At 41.2% G+C, this 17,727-nt stretch overlaps 1 protein-coding gene across 2 annotated transcripts in view; it reads right to left on the reverse strand.

The window, feature by feature from the left end:
• Positions 1-16,003, reverse strand: part of pcdh1b (protocadherin 1b) — a 171,059-nt gene extending 155,056 nt beyond the window's left edge. For both annotated transcript variants that reach the window (XM_081382242.1, XM_081382243.1), the window contains exons 1-3: positions 15,367-16,003; positions 7,084-7,918; positions 3,179-5,359 (exon numbers count right to left, since the gene is read on the reverse strand). In XM_081382242.1, the coding sequence (XP_081238368.1) occupies positions 3,179-5,359; positions 7,084-7,905 (3,003 nt within the window). In that variant the 5' untranslated portion in view covers positions 7,906-7,918; positions 15,367-16,003. The remainder of the gene's footprint in view (positions 1-3,178; positions 5,360-7,083; positions 7,919-15,366) is intronic.
• Positions 16,004-17,727: the final 1,724 nt, after the last annotated feature.

Consider the following 17,727-nt stretch of genomic DNA (forward strand, 5'->3'; position numbering starts at 1 on the left):
GTTTAAGGCTGCATTATCCCCTCTTCTTTGATTTCTGTCATTGAAAGCAGATCACAGGGACAATGACAATCTTAAGGTACAGTAGAGTCCAATATTCAATATATGACCACATTCAAAGTTAATTTTAATGAAATGTAAAGTGGACAGTACTAGCCCATGATAGAAGGGAATGTGACCAAATGAATGAATGAATGGCCTGTTTCTTCCATTAGCATGAAGCACCTAGGGTGTCATGAACAGAGTACATGGAATAATGGTGTGGAATGACATTTTTTTTTTTATTTTTTTTTTTTTTTTGAAGTCTTGTTTTCTCTATCTCTCAATGATCCCTACTAGTCTCTCTCTCTCTCTCTCTCTCTCTCTCTCTCTCTCTCTCTCTCTCTCTCTCTCTCTCTCTCTCTCTCTCTCTCTCTCCCCCACCTGCACTCAGAGCAGTCTGTGAGTCAGCATACAACACACACTGGTCAGTCCGTTGCCATGGTGACGGTGCAAGCTGAGGGCAAAATCGTCCAGCTTTTAAGAAGCGCAGACGCTGCTAGAATTTAAATGTTCAGCAGCGGCAGGAAAGGCTGCATGTGTGTGTGTGTGTGTGTGTGTGTGTGTGTCTTTTTTTTTTCGTGGCCCAGATTAGCTGCCGGCATACAAGGAGCCAATCAAATTGTACAAAAAAACGTAACAAGACCTTTGACAACCACCCCTTGATCCTATTCCTTGAATCTAAAAATGGGGCCCAAAAAAATGGGCTTTGATTGACAGGACCTGTATAAAACACCTCACTTTCCTCTAGGGTCATTCAGATACGCCAAGTCTGCACTGCTCAAATCCTCTTGGAACATGATTTTGTTCCTGTGATGTGCAATAGGACTGAGAAAAACAAAAACACACAGAAATACACAAAAAAAGCAAATGACTACATGTTTGACTCAATCCCAGAGGAGTGATGTTGTAAATGTGTTGTATTAATTGTGTTAAGATATGGATCACTCAAAACGGACATTTTGGCATTTTGTGAATACTATAAAACTTAACTTGCTGAGAAGTAAAGCAATCAATCCATTTGTCTAGATATCAGCTTAAAATAAAAGCTGCGGTAATGCAACCACATCGACCTGTGCTCACTGGTACTGTGAGAATTTTAAAAAGCTTTTGAAGTAGACATTTTATGGTGTCAGATAATAAATAAAAAGTGAATGTTTACAGGTACCGGTAAAATGTGATGCATTGAAAGGGCAATGTCATAAATAAATATGGGAATATGGAAATGAAATACTGTACCTTAAGAATTAGTGTCCCCTGGTGAGTAATTTCAATGCACTGATTCTGTTTAACATTAAATCCACAATGTAAAACCTTCACAAAAGTTTTATTGAAAGCAAACTTCTTTACTTGTAAAAAATACAAAATACAAATTGCAAATCAATAGAAACAAAATAACACATGACAGAAATTAAACAGAAGTGGGGATGTCTGCAGCTTTAAACAGTTCCACAGATGATACACGCTCTACACAGAATGCAAAGTGTTGTGTCATATTCAACTTGTATGATGTGTGTGCTGCGTTGTATAAACGTGCCGCTCCTGCAGGACATCATTTTAACATTGCTTCTTTCCACACAAGTGATTATTGCTTTAAATATGAACACGCGTCTCACTTTGAACATCAAATGTACAAAAATTAAAAGATGGAGCCACTATCAAAGCAGCTGAGATCTATTATCTATCTAGTTGGTTCTAAACTGTATATTTACAAATTTGGTATCAAAACATGTTTGGTGTGTTAAGAACGAATTAAGTACATTTTCCTGTATAAAGCTATTTAAGTTGTTCATCGCCATTCCACAAAACAAACATAATAAGGGATGAACACACACACACACACACACACACACACACACACACACACACACACACACACACACACACACACACACACACACACACACACACACACACAAACAAACAGGTTGTTATTAATATTCACAATATACAACTTGCATAACAAAAAACCCTTTCCAATGATTGTCTCCAAAGGTTTGCTAATAAAATCCAAGACAAACTATACTCATTTTTGGTTTTCTTGTTCAGTATTATAGAAAAGTGATCGAGTTTAAATGTCAAGTAGCTTTCTATTTACAATGAATGTGAATTATTCACAGCCTGACTTAAAATCCCGCAGTTAATTCAAAAATGCTTGATGGCACAGTTTGACATCAGTAGCTAATGTATCTGCATTAAGCCATTTCATTTATGAACATAACAAAAAGAAGGCACTTTTTGCATGCACAATCAATGAAGCTTGAGAAAGAAGGTGGGAAATACCAGTCATTAATCTGTATAAATAATTGAACTCTGACTAACAAGGTCCAAATAATTAAAGACATTTTTAAAGGTCTGTCAAAATGTGCCATGGAAACGTTCAAATACGTTCAGTTTAATTGACCGGCCTTCCTGTGTATTTTATTCTATTCAGCACACTTTCTTTTTTATGCAAAAATACAACGTGAAAGTTTTGCTTTTTAGAATAATTTTGACACATTAACAAGTGTGCAAATACCTGAAGCTAGCCCAACAAAAGATATCAAAACAATGACGGCTATTATTTGTTGTTTTTCAGGGCAAAAAAAGAAAAGAAAAAAAGGCACATCACTCTGGTCTGAAGGTTATTACACCACAAATGTGTTTCAAAGGGTATTAAGTAGTTATGTTCATCTTTTGAGGGGCAGCAATAAACACTGTCCAAATGAAAACGGCTCTCTAAGAAAATAAAAATAAGAATGTGCGGTATTGTCTCCTTCATTTAAATGATTAATAATTAAATTAAATCATATGTTTCCTTCGGGATATAAATGATACAACAGAACTGCAAAAACAAAAAAAAAGATTGACAAATAAAAACAAATTTCTTTCAATCAAGTGATGAGCATGCTTTGTGATCAGTGCAGCTTTGGTTTGACATTCATTAAGTTCCCGCCTAATACATGCCCTTAGTCCACACCATGTTGCTGTGATACCCGTTGCTTTGATACTCTGGGCTGTGGTACCCTCTATGGTACTCTGGGCTGTGGTACCCTCTATGGTACTCTGGGCTGTGGTACCCTCTATGGTACTCTGGGCTGTGGTACCCTCTGTGGTTCTCTGGACTGTGGTACGCTGCCATGCTTTCGAAGTCGTCTCCTACCTGTTTGGTGCTATATTTTGAAGAGTTGGCCTTGTAGCTGTAATCCGAATACTGGTCTGAGCCTGTTGAGTTGTTGTCCCCGGTTCCTACAAAGGTGTTGGTGGCCGGCAGGTCCTGCACTGCCTGGTGTTTCTTTGAGGCAGAAGGTGACTGAGGTTGGAGCTGAATGGATGGCAGAGGAGAATTAGACCGGTAGTGTCGCCCCAGGTCTGGGCTCCCAGGGGGGTAGTTGAGCGGCAGGTGAATCCTAGGGCTATCGTTGACGTTATCATCCATGAGGTTGAACTTTAGGCCTTTTTGAAGACTTCCCCCCTCGTCCTCTTCAGATGGGTTGGCAGGCTTTGGAGCTTTGCTTTTCTTTGCCTTCTTGTTCTTATTACTCTTAGGTCCTGGTTTGGGAGCATAGAGGTCTTTGGTCTCCTTCTTGCCTGCTTGGTAGCCACTTTTATTCTCCTTCAGCACATGCCTGATGATCACTGCCACCACAATGATTAGAATGACCACAAAAAGGCCGCCCAAGACTCCAAAGAGAATGTTACTATGCTGGTCATGAGAATAATCTGGATCTCCTGCAATGTCCATTTCAAGTGGCGTATAAAGACTGTGTCCAACAAGTCCTTCGACATGTGAGACATTGCCGATGGTCTCATTGACATAGATGTGAACCAGTGCAGTCGTATGGCGTGGCGGTGTGCCTCTGTCCCTAACTTTTACTACCAGACGGTGGAGACCAATGTGTTTGGGTGTGAACTCTTTAGCCAACGTAACCTCACCTTCTGAAGAGATGCGGAACAAGCCATGAGGGTTACCCCCTACAATACTGAACTCCAGCTCAGAATTTAAACCAATATCAATGTCTTCAGCCTCAACGTGTTCTACATGGGTTTCTGGGCTGGTGCGGGGATTCAAGAACTTGTATGAGGAGTTCGAGGGCTTGGTGACATAAGGAGCATTGTCATTCTCGTCAAGAACATTAATAGTAATGCCAACGTAGGAGGAACGTGGTGGGTCACCTCCATCAACAGCTTTAAGTCGGAAACTGTAGGTACTCTCCTTTTCCCTGTCAAAGGAAATAGTCGAAAGGATGGTGTACGTTCCATTTTGAATCATAAACTTGCCATTGTCTGGTTCTACAGAGAGTTGAACACGAGCATTGTCACCCTCATCGTGATCGGTGACTGTTACCATTCCAACAGGACTAAGGGGTGGCATGTTCTCTTGGACTGAGAAGCTGTAACCATTGAGCATAAATTTGGGGTCATTGTCGTTTCTGTCGAGCACCTTAACAACAACAGTGGCAGTTCCTCTCAAGCTTGGTACACCTTTATCAGCTGCTGCAACTAGAAACTGATAGTGATCTAATTGTTCACGGTCCAACTGGCTCATGACACGTACTTCTCCTGTGTTAGGGTTAATTTCAAACAGTCCCTCAGGGACTGATCCACCAGTTATACTGTATGTCAGCTCTGCATTAGTCCCGCTGTCAGCATCCGTGGCTAACACATCCAGAACCTTGTCACCTGGCTGGTTCTCCTCAGCAAATTCCACCTGGTACAAGGATGGTGAGAAGACCGGGGAGTTGTCATTCATGTCTGTCACTTGCACCCTCAGGGAATTTGTGCTGGATAGTGCAGGATTGCCAGAGTCCACTGCCACAATTTCAATCCTGTAGTCTTTGATCCGTTCATAGTCTAGTAGCGTGGTTGTCTGGAGGAAGTACTTCCTCTTGCGGTCATTGCCAGTTTCGCTAGCTGAACGCAACTGAAATGGGACGTCCCCTGCAACCACACAGGTCACAACTGCATTTTCGCCCTCATCATTATCTAATACCTCCACCAGAGCCACAGCTGTGCCCACAGGCATGTCCTCCGATATGTTAGCGACACCATCTTCATGTGTCACAAGACCAATGCCCCGGATCCTGATTAAGGGTGCATTGTCATTCTGGTCCTTCACTGTGATAGTCACAAGGGATTTGGAGCTTTTTGATTGGGGACCATTGTCTTTAGCTTGGACATAGAACTTGAGCATGCTGATTTCTTCACGATCCACCGAGCCTTTGACAAAAATGGTGCCTGTGTTGCGGTCAATGCTAAGAAGCCTTTGGACTGCTGATGGTGCCTGATGAAGGCTGTAGGTCACCTCTCCATTAGGCCCCATGTCAGAGTCATTGGCCTTCACCTAAATCCACAAAACACAAAATGAAACTAAGCAAAGCACTGAAACATCAGTTTACAAAACAGATTATATAATCACAGGTTTACACATCAGAGTCAATACAGGGGTTAAAATGTGTAGTCAGGAATATCAGAACTAGGTGTAGCTCATTGTAAGCTGCATAAAATAAGCATGGCAAAAAAAAAAAATGCTTTATTAACCGGAAAAAAAAAGACCCAGAAGCTCATCCAACCACAAGACTAATTTAGTCTAATTAATAAATATACTGAATCTTCTAGGAATTTAATATCAAGCACACCTCAGTTGATTTTAGAAAGGCAGTTTGTGCTTTCACTAATTAGTGGTACAATTATGCATAAACAATTTATTATTATTCAATATTCAATATAAGAAGAGAAATGAGAAATGTATTTACTCAGTTGGATTAATCATGATTAGACTGAGTCAAATTATCCAAAATTAGCAGTAGTTTGCTAGATGAAGTCAATTTGAGTTACTCAGTCTTGGCAAAGATTTCTACTGTATAAATCCTTCAGGTCTATTGTGAAATTGGGAATAATTTTAAACTACTATAAATCAAAGTGTGGCTTGATTAAAGCTTTCAAATAATCAAGATTTCCTTGTTCCTCTCCTCTTTTTGTCCATGGGTGTTTATGAAACATGCATGGTGTTTCAGCCCATGTATTATAGAGAACAGCCTTAATCTGAGTCAGTCATAAGATTATTCATGGTGCTTAAGTTATTATTGCTCTATATGAGTCACTCCATTTCATCCGCCATGAAAACTGGGAATTCATTTTATTTAATGTATTTGAAGAGCATTTCTCTGAACAAGCTAAAACACTCCATCAACACTTACAACCCTCTGAAATCATAAAATTAAGCTGTTTTAATACCACTACTGCTTATTTACTTTGGCTTCAAAGGATGCTTATGAGGACTTAGAGGAAAATAAAGTCTTCTGACATGCTTTTTGAATACAACTTGGTTGCATGGATTAATTGTTGACAGATTAACAGTCATTAAAATTTTTGTTTTGCGTGGACACTTGCCTCAGATTGATCTTGGAAAGCTTCCAGCATTCACGGCTATCCTAATCATAGCAGCGCATTCGTTTCCACAACAGTTCAAAATGTAATTCTCACCGCCAGTCAATACCTCTCTCCTGTTTTGTAAAGCTTGTGTTTAAAGGGACCATGAGGGATCAATCGATTGCCCGTGAAAATATGATTTGGCTTTCCCATTTCTTCCGCTTTAACCCTGTTGTGTGGGAACCGAGGCTAAAGCCCATTGGGATAACTGAGACTTCCATTTACAAGTGCTTGTCAGACTCTGTATGTTGGGCTTGAGTGCACTTCTATCTCCAGGCTGTCAAATCAGCTCCTATACTACTTATGAATGAATGAATGAATGAATGAATGAATGAGGCATTTATTCATTCATTATTGCCCAATCTTCTTAAGGTTTAGCATAACATATACTTGATTATAGGTGAGTTCAATGCGAAACTTACATCATGACCTTATAAGAAAGGGAAATAATAATAATAATAATAATAATAATGTAAAATAAATGTATTTAAGGTATATACATTTTGCCAGTATGTGTGTTCTGATAGAACTGACCCGCTTGCTGGCATCATGCTATTCTATTTGTTTAGTTTTAGATCGAAAGTTTATATACTGTATGTATATATATACACATATACATATAAAAAGATGACTTACTTGTAGAACAGAGTGACCCGGTGGGCTGTTTTCTGGCAGCTCACCCTCGTAGTGTGTCTTCTCAAATTTGGGCACATTGTCATTGGCATCTGTAATGGTGATCCTGAGCAGGGCACTACTCTGGCGAGGTGGAGAGCCGCCGTCGATCACTTTTATGTTGAGGTCATATGAATCTCGCTGCTCTCTATCCAGGTTACCCAATACTATGAGTTGTGGCAATTTCTCATCTGAGTCTTGCGCCACCTGCAGGCTGAAAAGGTTAGCAGCTTCAGGGCCAGTCGTTAGCGCGTAATCGGCGATGCCATTGCTTCCAGAATCCTTGTCGGTGGCCACAGGAATTGAGAATAGCACACCCACATGCGTGTTCTCGGGGATCGACAATGTCAAGACAGGTGAAGAGAACTGTGGAGTGTTGTCGTTCTCATCCAAGATCTCTATGCGGCCTTCGATGAGCCGAGGTCCTGTGCCTTTCATCAGATCTGTAATAGACACCTCAAATTCTAGGAAACAAGGATCACCCTCGAAAAGGTTGCGACAGTCCTTGAGAGTCTCACGATCGATCGGGGTCTCCGTGGTGTAGATTTCCCCTGTTTTGCCATCCACACGGAGGTAAGGAGCGCCCACCTCAAGCTTGTAAAGGTGACCTGTGTCTGGAAGGCCCTGGTCAGATGCCAAGCTGCCAATCAGGGTGTTGGGCGGCTGCTCCTCGGTCACCTGGTAGAGAATGGTGTTGACTACATTTGCAGAGCAACAGAGGAGAAGCAAAATCCACACTAGCATGGCACTCCACCGTGACCACATCGCATTGGCACTCTGGCACATCGTCAGTCTGTTGCTGCAAAAGATCAAGCAAACAAACAAATAAGATTAATGAAATGTTCATTCTTCAGACACAATCCTTTAAAGTATCTGACAGTGCCAAGAACCCTGTAAAGAGATGGCAGCCAGAGTTTTATGGTACTGATTCCCTGGGATTTATGATTGATCGTCCCTTCATGTGTTGTAAACCTCTCCATTTTAAAAGCAGTAAATGTGTCACAAACAGTTACTTGTGTTTGACCTTGATTCTGCAAACTTTGTGTCAAGTCTAATTCGTAAAAACAACATATGTCCATATTCCTAAGAGATGTATTGGCTGATGTACCCTAAGAGAGGAGGAAGCTAGCAGACAAGTGATGTCCATTCAAATAATAATTTCTACACTACTTGATTTACCTTTCCCAAGCTATTGATACACTGTCTCAGCTCTAATTTCTAGAATCATGCCTAGGGGACAACGAAAGGGTGAAATCCATCAAAATCAACCTGCATGATTTTTCCCCATCTCTCCAAGCCCAACATATTTTTTTGGCCAAATCTAAGGCAGTACCATTAAAATTAGCTTTTGGCTCATGCTATTTTCAGCTTATAGAAATAAATCTGTTCTTCATTTTATTAATGGCTAGTTATTATACTTACATTTTAGGTCAGTTCTCCCTCTTTTATTCTGTATTATTATTTTATTCTCACTAATTTATTCTGTAATTAAATCATTTCCAGAACACAGTGAAAAATGGAGGGCAAAACAACAAAGTAGAAATTAGGGGCAAAAAAACAAAGATTAGAAAGTGAATCTTTGGTTTCATTCATTCATTCATTCATTCATTCATTCATTCATTCATTTCATGTTCACTGCCCACTTCCTTCACAAATGTATTGTCACTCTTTTTCTTGTCACCATGTTCTTCTTCTAGCTCTTCTTCTTACATATGTTTTATGCCATACATAAACAGGGTGTGTAAAGAGAAAGAATAGTAGCCAGACAAAGAAGGATTACCATCATATTAGGACCATATAAAAAAAAATAAGATATTTAATGGGGAAAAGAAACCAAAAGCATTCTTGAAGACAAATTTACATGTGAATCTTCCCTTTCCTGTCCGAGTCTTTAAGTTATTGAACAAATGGTAGAAGAGTGTGGTTTTCTAATCTTCCAATGGCCACTTCACAGCAAATGGCCCCAAAATTGTGGCAACATCACACACCCATGAGGAAGTAATAGACAGGGTTATAGAAGGCATACTGACAACAGCCCCCTCCTGCCACCTTGCCAAACATTAACAACCACAGTATGAGCAACTACAAAAGAACATAAAAAAATATAATAAATAAATCAGATTCTGTTAATCCATCACGTTTAAGGTCATGTTACTTTGATGTTTCCCACTGTGGTAATTGCAGACCCCTCTAACATATGGGGAATGTTATCCCACCACACTCCCCATGGCTAATGAGGCAGGGCTGCTAGATTACTGTCCAGAGGAGACAGACACCTCAACTCGACCCAGCGGTGAACCAATGGGGGATGTGAGAGCACTGCCACCAGTTCTGTGCACATTCTGCCTGTGAATACCAAACCTAAAGAATCACAATCAAAGTCTTTACATGTCACTTTCTATGAGGTTGGGGAACAAATCATATTATTGTACAACTTGGTTAAAAAAACCCCCACAAATATAGAAAGAAAAATGACTGTCAGCAAAATGGACTGTTATTTGGTGACTAATAGGAAGTGGGTTCATCCATACTCTCATCAGTATTGATTGGTTGTAGTAGTTTAGTGCATGTTCCATTCAATATTTTTCCATTAGCAAACACATGACATGGTGAGCCTCTCACAAACACATTACAAAGAAAATTCATGTGGTTAGAGCATCAAAAAATGGCTAATGTAACTGCATCAGACACTGTGCACCTCACACACTCCCCTATACATGGGAAATGCAGTTTTAATATGCACAAATTAGACACCAACAAATACAAAAACACTTGCACAACAGCAGCCACAAGGCAATGACACGGCAGGGAGCACAATGCACTAATGAGGCTGAAATGAAGGGTGGGATGTGTGACCCTGTTCACACATATGATGAGATCTTGACTCGTTTCTCACTAATTTCACAGTCTAATTTTGAATCTGTCGAGACAGACGACTCTGGCACACTTTTATGTGGCTAATTAAACAGTGTGGACCACAAAAGGAGCCAGAGAGGTGAAAAAAAAACTCACCTTTAAAGCAACGTATCCCTTATTGTGGTTTTGAACGACCGTCTTATGGAGTTGGCATTTCACAGAGATGTGTAAGAGCCTTCGCTGAAGGTGTGTGTTGAATTTTGTACTGTGTGTTGACGAAAAAAGGTCAACAGGAAAAAGCAGGGCAGGGACCTCAGAAGCACTGGGTGAAGGATTAACCGGGCAGTAAAAATAGCACTAAAATGCTTTTTTTTTTTTTTTTAAACATAAAACAAAAAGAACAAGATCTATATATAAACTAAACCAAAACATCCCATCTTTATCATGCACTGGAAAATTCAAAAAGTTCAAAAACCTTCTGGCAAAATGAAAAGCGTGTGAATCTGTTTGTTGCGATGAAGAGTTTGAGAATCTCTCACGACATTCGCTCTCAAGGGCCCAGCGTAAAGAGTCTGTGTTCAAGGGTCACTGTACACTGGGAACCCAATGTAGACATCCTTTCCCACACTCTTCTGTGAATGTGAACGCATGTGCGCACATATATATGTCTGTGGGTGTGTAAAACTTACACACAAGATCTAAAAACAAACACAGCAAAGGAATGTCAGTGTGGGTCTGTGAGCAGGCGCTCAGGCAAATGGAAAATCTTAGGGAAAAACATGAAGGTCATGAAAAAAAGAAAAACTACTGAACGTGTTTGAGTATATAAAATATAAAGGTGGCAACAGCTTAGGCTTTTGGCTAAGAACTCTCCTTTGTAATGGAAATGCATAAGTGCATATGAGTGGTGTGCCCTAATGACAGCAATATTTACAAGACACAGGAGGCCTTAACAGAGTCAAATCAAGCACGGCTACCTAGCAGACAGCTTTCCTTTCAGTTGCAGAGAGTTAGCACTCTGCCTTCACACAGGTACACAATAAGCCTAGCCATTACAATGACAATGGGCCGTCAGTGGGGCTTTCCCTCACCTCAGAGTTTTGATCGTCATCCTTACATGGTCAGAGAGCAGATTTATGACAGGCCCTGAATCAACATGCAGCATCCGCTTCTCTAATGACGTCTTCAAATATGGCATTGTCGAGCCACGGCTAAGATCTCCTCACAGGGAGACAGGCGTCGCCAGAGTGCGGTATTTATGACTACTGTCATAATCCTGTGAGAATTTATTCGCGCCTCTCAGGCTGTGCAGCCTAATTCATCTTGTACTGCTGTGTATAAGCTGGATGTCATTAATACAATCAATAGCTGTGAGCGCAGGGGAAGGTGTGAATCGGAGTTCCCTTATGGAGCCTCACCATCAGCTCTTCGCGCATTATTCACAGTGCATTTGGTAAGAATTTTTGCATCAGCCTTCGGGGAACATGGTTCCCCTCTCATTTCCTGTTTGCAAAAACCATATTATGTTCATTTCACACCTGGTCTCTGTAAACAACATCACATACATCTCTCTGTCTTTCTCTTTCATATGCACACCATCATTTTATGCCTTTCCGTGCCCTCTCAGAGATGCGCTCATACACTGTCGAGAAGGCCATTGTGTTGTAAGCGCAGGGGGAGGTTAACAGATTTAACGGGCTAATTACTATTCTAAAGCCTCCCCCGCTGACATGCTTTAAAATTGCTGTATGATTTTCTCTCTCCCTCTCTCACAGTCTCGCTCTCCTTCTTTTCCTCTTTAGAGACTTGTAAGGAGGAATTCATCATTGTACCAATGCTCACCCTTCCCCTGCCAGCAAAAGACCCTCATGGGAATATGAGGATGGCATACCTCTGCCAAGACACCCCCCCAGGTGGCATCCAGCTCAGCATGAAACTGCAAGGTGATTCTAGGGAAAATAAGCAATAAAAGCATTTACGTAACCGCCGTAGCAGGAGTCGGATTCCTGGTTGAGGCACTGCGTCATGGTAACGCACTGAGTCCTTAGTCAATGATTGTTCTAACCCCTCCCCATCCCGGTTTCGATGCGATAATTAAAGAATTAAATTAAAGCGCTGACATTTATGAGGGTTCAGGAGTCAGCTCTTGTCTAAAGCCAGGATAATGATTGACTCAGAAGGAAGTAAGAGTGCAGCATCTGTCTCAGGTTAATGGTTAACTCAACCGGCTCAACTGACATTTTAGTACACATCTGAAGTGTCTTCAAAAACTATAGCAGTGAAGCTGAAGAATTACTTGCTTACAGTTACTTGAGGTGAGCCGATAGACTCACCAACTGAGTAATGCTGCCGATTAATCAGCAAGGAAATCGAAAAAGTGTGTAGTGAGCTCCTTCGAATAAAATGCATTCATGTTTACTCATTCTGAAACAGAATGAGCTAAAATAAATAGCAGCAGGCGACAAACACTAACCAACCACATCCTAAATACTGAGTGCTTTGTGATTCAAGACTTGCAGCACCCACAGCCACAGAGTTGAGTTCACGTGAGCTTTTGTCCTCGGCTGCAGCCATCCAGGCTCTACGGGCCACCAGCTCCATGGCGCTCAGTGACCCGTTCAGGATGGGTGGTCCAAGGCCCTCCTCCCTAGCCAAGTGCGAGGCACAGAGGATTACTTTAATTATTTCATTCAGCCATTGTGGGGCCAGATTAGTCTGCGCCCGCTTTCAGACGAGATGAACTGCTGCCCCGCTGCTGTCTACCAGTCTGTTACACAGAGAGAGCTGGCCAGTCACAAGGCTGGCACACAAACTCTCACACACCATTACACACAGCTAACACACACACACACACACACACACACACACACACTGATAGCATAGACAAAGACTGGAGGACTGCTACTGTTATGGTTACACAGACATAGAGGTTGTAATAAAATCAATAAAATAGGCGTAACATTTCTACTTGATGTATGCATTTGTTTTGTAACTGTAAAAATGGGAATATAATGATGGGCAGTAAAGCTCAACATTGGGTCTTATCTTGTTATTAAGTTGTTTTGATCAACAGAAATTAATTATTTTTCCTTGAACAATGTACAGTAGCCTATATTCATTGTCTATAGACATAGTTGAAGGACGATGCCTATTATTTTCTATATGTTGAAGCAACGAAACTGAAAGATATTTGTATATGTACAACTGGCCCATGGACACAGAAATGCAGAAATGCCTCATTTCAAGTTGGTTTTGACAGTGGGAATTGTCAACATACATGTGTGTGTGTATGAGAGGAAACGACTAATTTAACTTGTACCTCATGGCATGGACATATTGTCTTTTTCACATTTAAATGTCAAGCTATCAAATCTGCATGTAATTTCTAATAAGACCAATTTAAACATTTACACCAGGATACGTTGAATAAAGTGAGGAAACATATTTTAACCCCAAAGAAAACATCCCTATGTCTTTTTCGGTTCACTCGAAGGTTTTTTTTTTTTTTTGCTCTGTGGCTGTGAAGCTTCTCGTTTTCTCCAGTTTTTTGCTGGACTATATATGCAGCGCTGACGCCCATCAATATAAGGACAGTTTAATGGCGCGACTCGTTGTTTTACGATCAACTGCACGAAATGCAAATCATTCGGTGTTTTGCAACTTTCTTTTTTTAAATATGAAAACATATATAGAATATAGGCTATAGCCTACAATGTGCAATTAGTTGAGGTTGACAAAGCACATAACCTATGTCCAAACGTCAACAAAAGGATTAAGCCACTAAAGTTGAATCTCACGGACACGTTCATACTAGTAAAACATGTACTACTGCCAAAGCAAGTCAGAACCCAAGTTTGGTGGTCTTAATTCACGTCTTTATAAGGGGTCAGCGCCCCCACCCTATTCAAATCGCATTCACCTATAACCGCCGGGGTGAGTGACGAATTAGGCTATATTAAAGACATGGAGGGGGGAAATAAAAGAACGTGCTTATAAGATCCACAGATCAATAATCTACTGGAACAGCACGAGAAGCTCTTCCAAGTGCCGGTGTGTGTGTGTGTGTGTGTGTGCGCGCGCGCGGGCGCTTGTGCTGATGCCTACAGAACACGATCTCAATGAGAGAGGAAAGGAAATGACTTTTACCTGCGGGTGAATGCGCTCCGAGTTAGACCAGATCATTTGCAAGCAATTGTGGGCTTCTGTACAAGTTTACATCCGTCTGAACGCTTTGCCTACAGATGAACCGCAGAAAGATTCGAGATGTCCGATCACAGAAGGGCGGAATGAAGCCCAAGCCTTCCCGTGTTTTCACACCTGTCTCTCCCGGCCGGACCGGACGAACAGGTTTAAAAGTAACCTGACGGCGGGAGCGGCTAGAAAGACCGGATTCCGTTGTTATGATGACAGGCAATGCTTTCGATAGTGCGTCTTGTGAAATGTTGACTAGTTGACATTCTGCTGGTTAGAATTAATAGGAGTAACAGCAGCATTTTTCAACCATCACGCTCTGAGGCGGAAATAGAGCTTAGAGCTACGTGAGAAATGCGCAAAAACGAGTGCAACAGGTGTTGTGGGAGCGAGGAATAGACTAAACAAATAAGATAGTTGCCCAAATTTAAGGTTTTACCCATAATAGTTCACAAAAATAAAAAAAAACTAATTAGAATCAGCGCTTCCAAGCGTTGAACAAGTTTATACGCAAGTAAGCGCAGTTCATGTGAGGGTTTGCTGACAGAGATTTTTTCCATGGACTATGGACGGACGTTCGCGAGCGCACAAGAAGTGAATATGCGAGGAATCGATTAAAATCTACGTGAACATCCACTGGCTGGAACTTGAGCTAGATGAAGAATTTATAGGCTATGTCAATTCATGGGTCAAGGGCTAGTTTTCTATATGTGGAAATGTAATAGACTAGAAAGCGAGATTGGCGATCCACTAGAGCGCTCGGTAGAAAAATATTTTCTTGTAAAAAAAAAAAATCAATAGCAGTAGTGTAGGGAAAACATGTCACATGAGCGCTAATCAGCTCTAAGGACGACCGCGGTCGATGTTAACTTGAGGTATCGATACATTCGTGATATTTAATCGGAGGCGTTCAGCACTTTACAGTTATTTGCTCAAACATTTATTGTAGGATAAATTAAATAATCTCACAACCTTGTGATAGTAGGCTATGTCGAGTGGTATTTTTCTGCCACAATTACAATTTAAACACATGCACAGACACACACACACATAGACTAGCCCTCTATAAAGAAAAGTATCTTTATATGACTCCTAATGTTAGCCTCATTTTATGTTAAGAATCAAAGGAGAGCGCATATTGGCAGGAGAGAAACTGTGAAAATGCGTAAATATTAATAGAAAAAATCTCGTATAGCCTACCTTGAAGGAAATCACTCCTCTCAGTTAGTAAGTCTTGGCTGATAGAGTCGGACCAAAAGCCGTGTTCCCTTTCCACACCACAAATCAAGTGCTTTGGAAATCCAAAATTCAGCACCACCGCAATCCTGTCGATACAAAAACAGCAATCTTTTCCGCTGTCAGCTCTCTTGTTTTCTTTTTCTTTAAAATTCCTCTTTTTTAACACGGATGGTTCACTAAAATTGAATAAAAAAAAGTGTCACGTCAGAAAATAAGAGCGCGTAACTTGGCTGATGGTTACGCACATCAGAGAGAAGTGTCCTCTCCTTGCGCACGAAAGGAAAACCCCGAACCAGCGCTACTCCGGACCGGGCTCACAGCATCCCGAAACGTCCAATTCCACACGACAGCATCCTCCAAAACTTCAGCCTTCAGTCAACAACTGTCTGTGCATACAAGTGAAAACAGAAAAAATCTTCCACGGCTATGTCCGGTAGTGTCCAGTGCGCGTGCTCTCATCATCAGTTCACCATTCAGTGTTGAGGACGCCGGGGCTCGCGCTCTTGCCGCAGCTCACCGCGCGCGTCGATTCTGTGGATAGCCTATGTGAGAGTGAAGTGATTTCCGACCGATTGCGCTCTCGCTCTCCCCCTCTCTCGCTCGCTCGCTCGCTCGCCGAGTCCCTCATACAAGAACATCATTTTGAATCGTCGAGGGCGGAGCTTTGTGAGACGTGCTTGTGTGCACTCCACAACAATACCTCATTCGTATTTACCCAAACATTACCAAGTCCCAGTGTTGCCATGTCCGCTTATTATAAGCGACTAAGCTTGCTTTGTCATAAAAATGCCAGTAAATAAAATGAGTAGTCGCAAGTTGTGTTTTGGGGGCTCCATGGAACACAGTAGCGTTTTGACTAAAGTGTGATCAACTACTTAGCCTGCTAATTGCAGCTGTCATTTACAGTTTTAGTCTTGCTCTAGCTTCATAATTCCCACGTCCACATATGCATACATCGCTACATAGTATGCAAATGCATATGATGTCCAAAAACACCGAATGCTATTCTTGAATAGATGAAGCCTATATAGGCTAGGCCTACTATCCAAATGTCAGATGTTTTTACGTGTTAGTGCTACCAAGAAAGTAGTAGCCTACACGGGTCAATGGTAACATGGTCAATGCAATAGCCTATGTAATGTATTTAAACCACACACAGAATGTGATTCACCAACAATCAAGACGTTCCCGACCATTGATGAATATACTAATGTACCACTGCGATTTATTAATTGATTTAAATGGACAATTGTATTCAACATATGGATTTAATTTTTGAACCCCCTCCCTCTCATTTTGGTGGGGAAAGTCACTTTGGGCTCGTTGTTTCTCTTCTGTGATCTGGCAACACTGCAAAGAGGGATACCTCCGATTCTTTCCAGGCAGAAAAACTTTGGAATGTGTCTTATAACCCCACGGAATAACCAATTATTCCCGTCCCCTTTTCAACCCCTTACACTATGCGCGCGCATCCCCCGTGCAGGTGCAATTCTCATACCCCTTTATCTAGAAGACATTTTAAAGACCAATTTATGACGACTAACTTTTCAAATATATAACTTATTAAGCATGCAGGTAGACGTGTTGTCCATCTACCATTGAGGGTCTAAGTCGTTTCATCGAAACTCAAACCATAATTCAGAATAGTCGCGCATGGAAGTTGCGATTGCAGGCACGATTGAGTCATAGTCACGTCGAAATGTTTCGACTCGGCGCGGGTTTCAATCACTCTCGACTTTGTTTAAAGGGATCAGCTGCGTCAACACACCATGTTAAATGATATTATGTAGTTTATCACGCTGTCATGAGGGCACTAAATAGGAGGGAGAGGGGGGAATTCTCAGATCCATGAACGCCACTGTACAGGAGCGCTGCAGGAAATGTTCATTGTGCTCTTAGCGGCATCTAGAGGTCACAAGAGGAGTAATTATTACGCACCCACGGTGAACCAAAGTAGGTCTACGCGTTACGGCGTTCGTGAGATAAACTGAACTGAGTGTGCTGTTTACCATTGTACTTTTTTGTTCTTTCACAGACAGCTAAGCAATTGGTTGCATCATCGATGTAGGTTTCTAGTTACACAGACTCTGAAATGCAGAAAACAGAACTAGACTGTTTAAAGTGGGTTTACATTAAGAGGGGGGCAATTAACAATTTTACATTCACTATCTTTTTTTTAAATAATGGCAATCAAAAACATCCAAACCAATCCAAAGATTATGAAACATTCCAGTGTATTTCAAAGTTAGCAGGGGAGGGGAGCATTTGTTGTTGTAGCACAATTTATTTTAAGTATAGTTTAGAGATATATTATCTATAAAT

Source organism: Scardinius erythrophthalmus, assembly GCF_964197995.2.
Source record: "Scardinius erythrophthalmus genome assembly, chromosome: 13".
In the NCBI taxonomy this organism is placed as follows: domain Eukaryota; kingdom Metazoa; phylum Chordata; class Actinopteri; order Cypriniformes; family Leuciscidae; genus Scardinius; species Scardinius erythrophthalmus.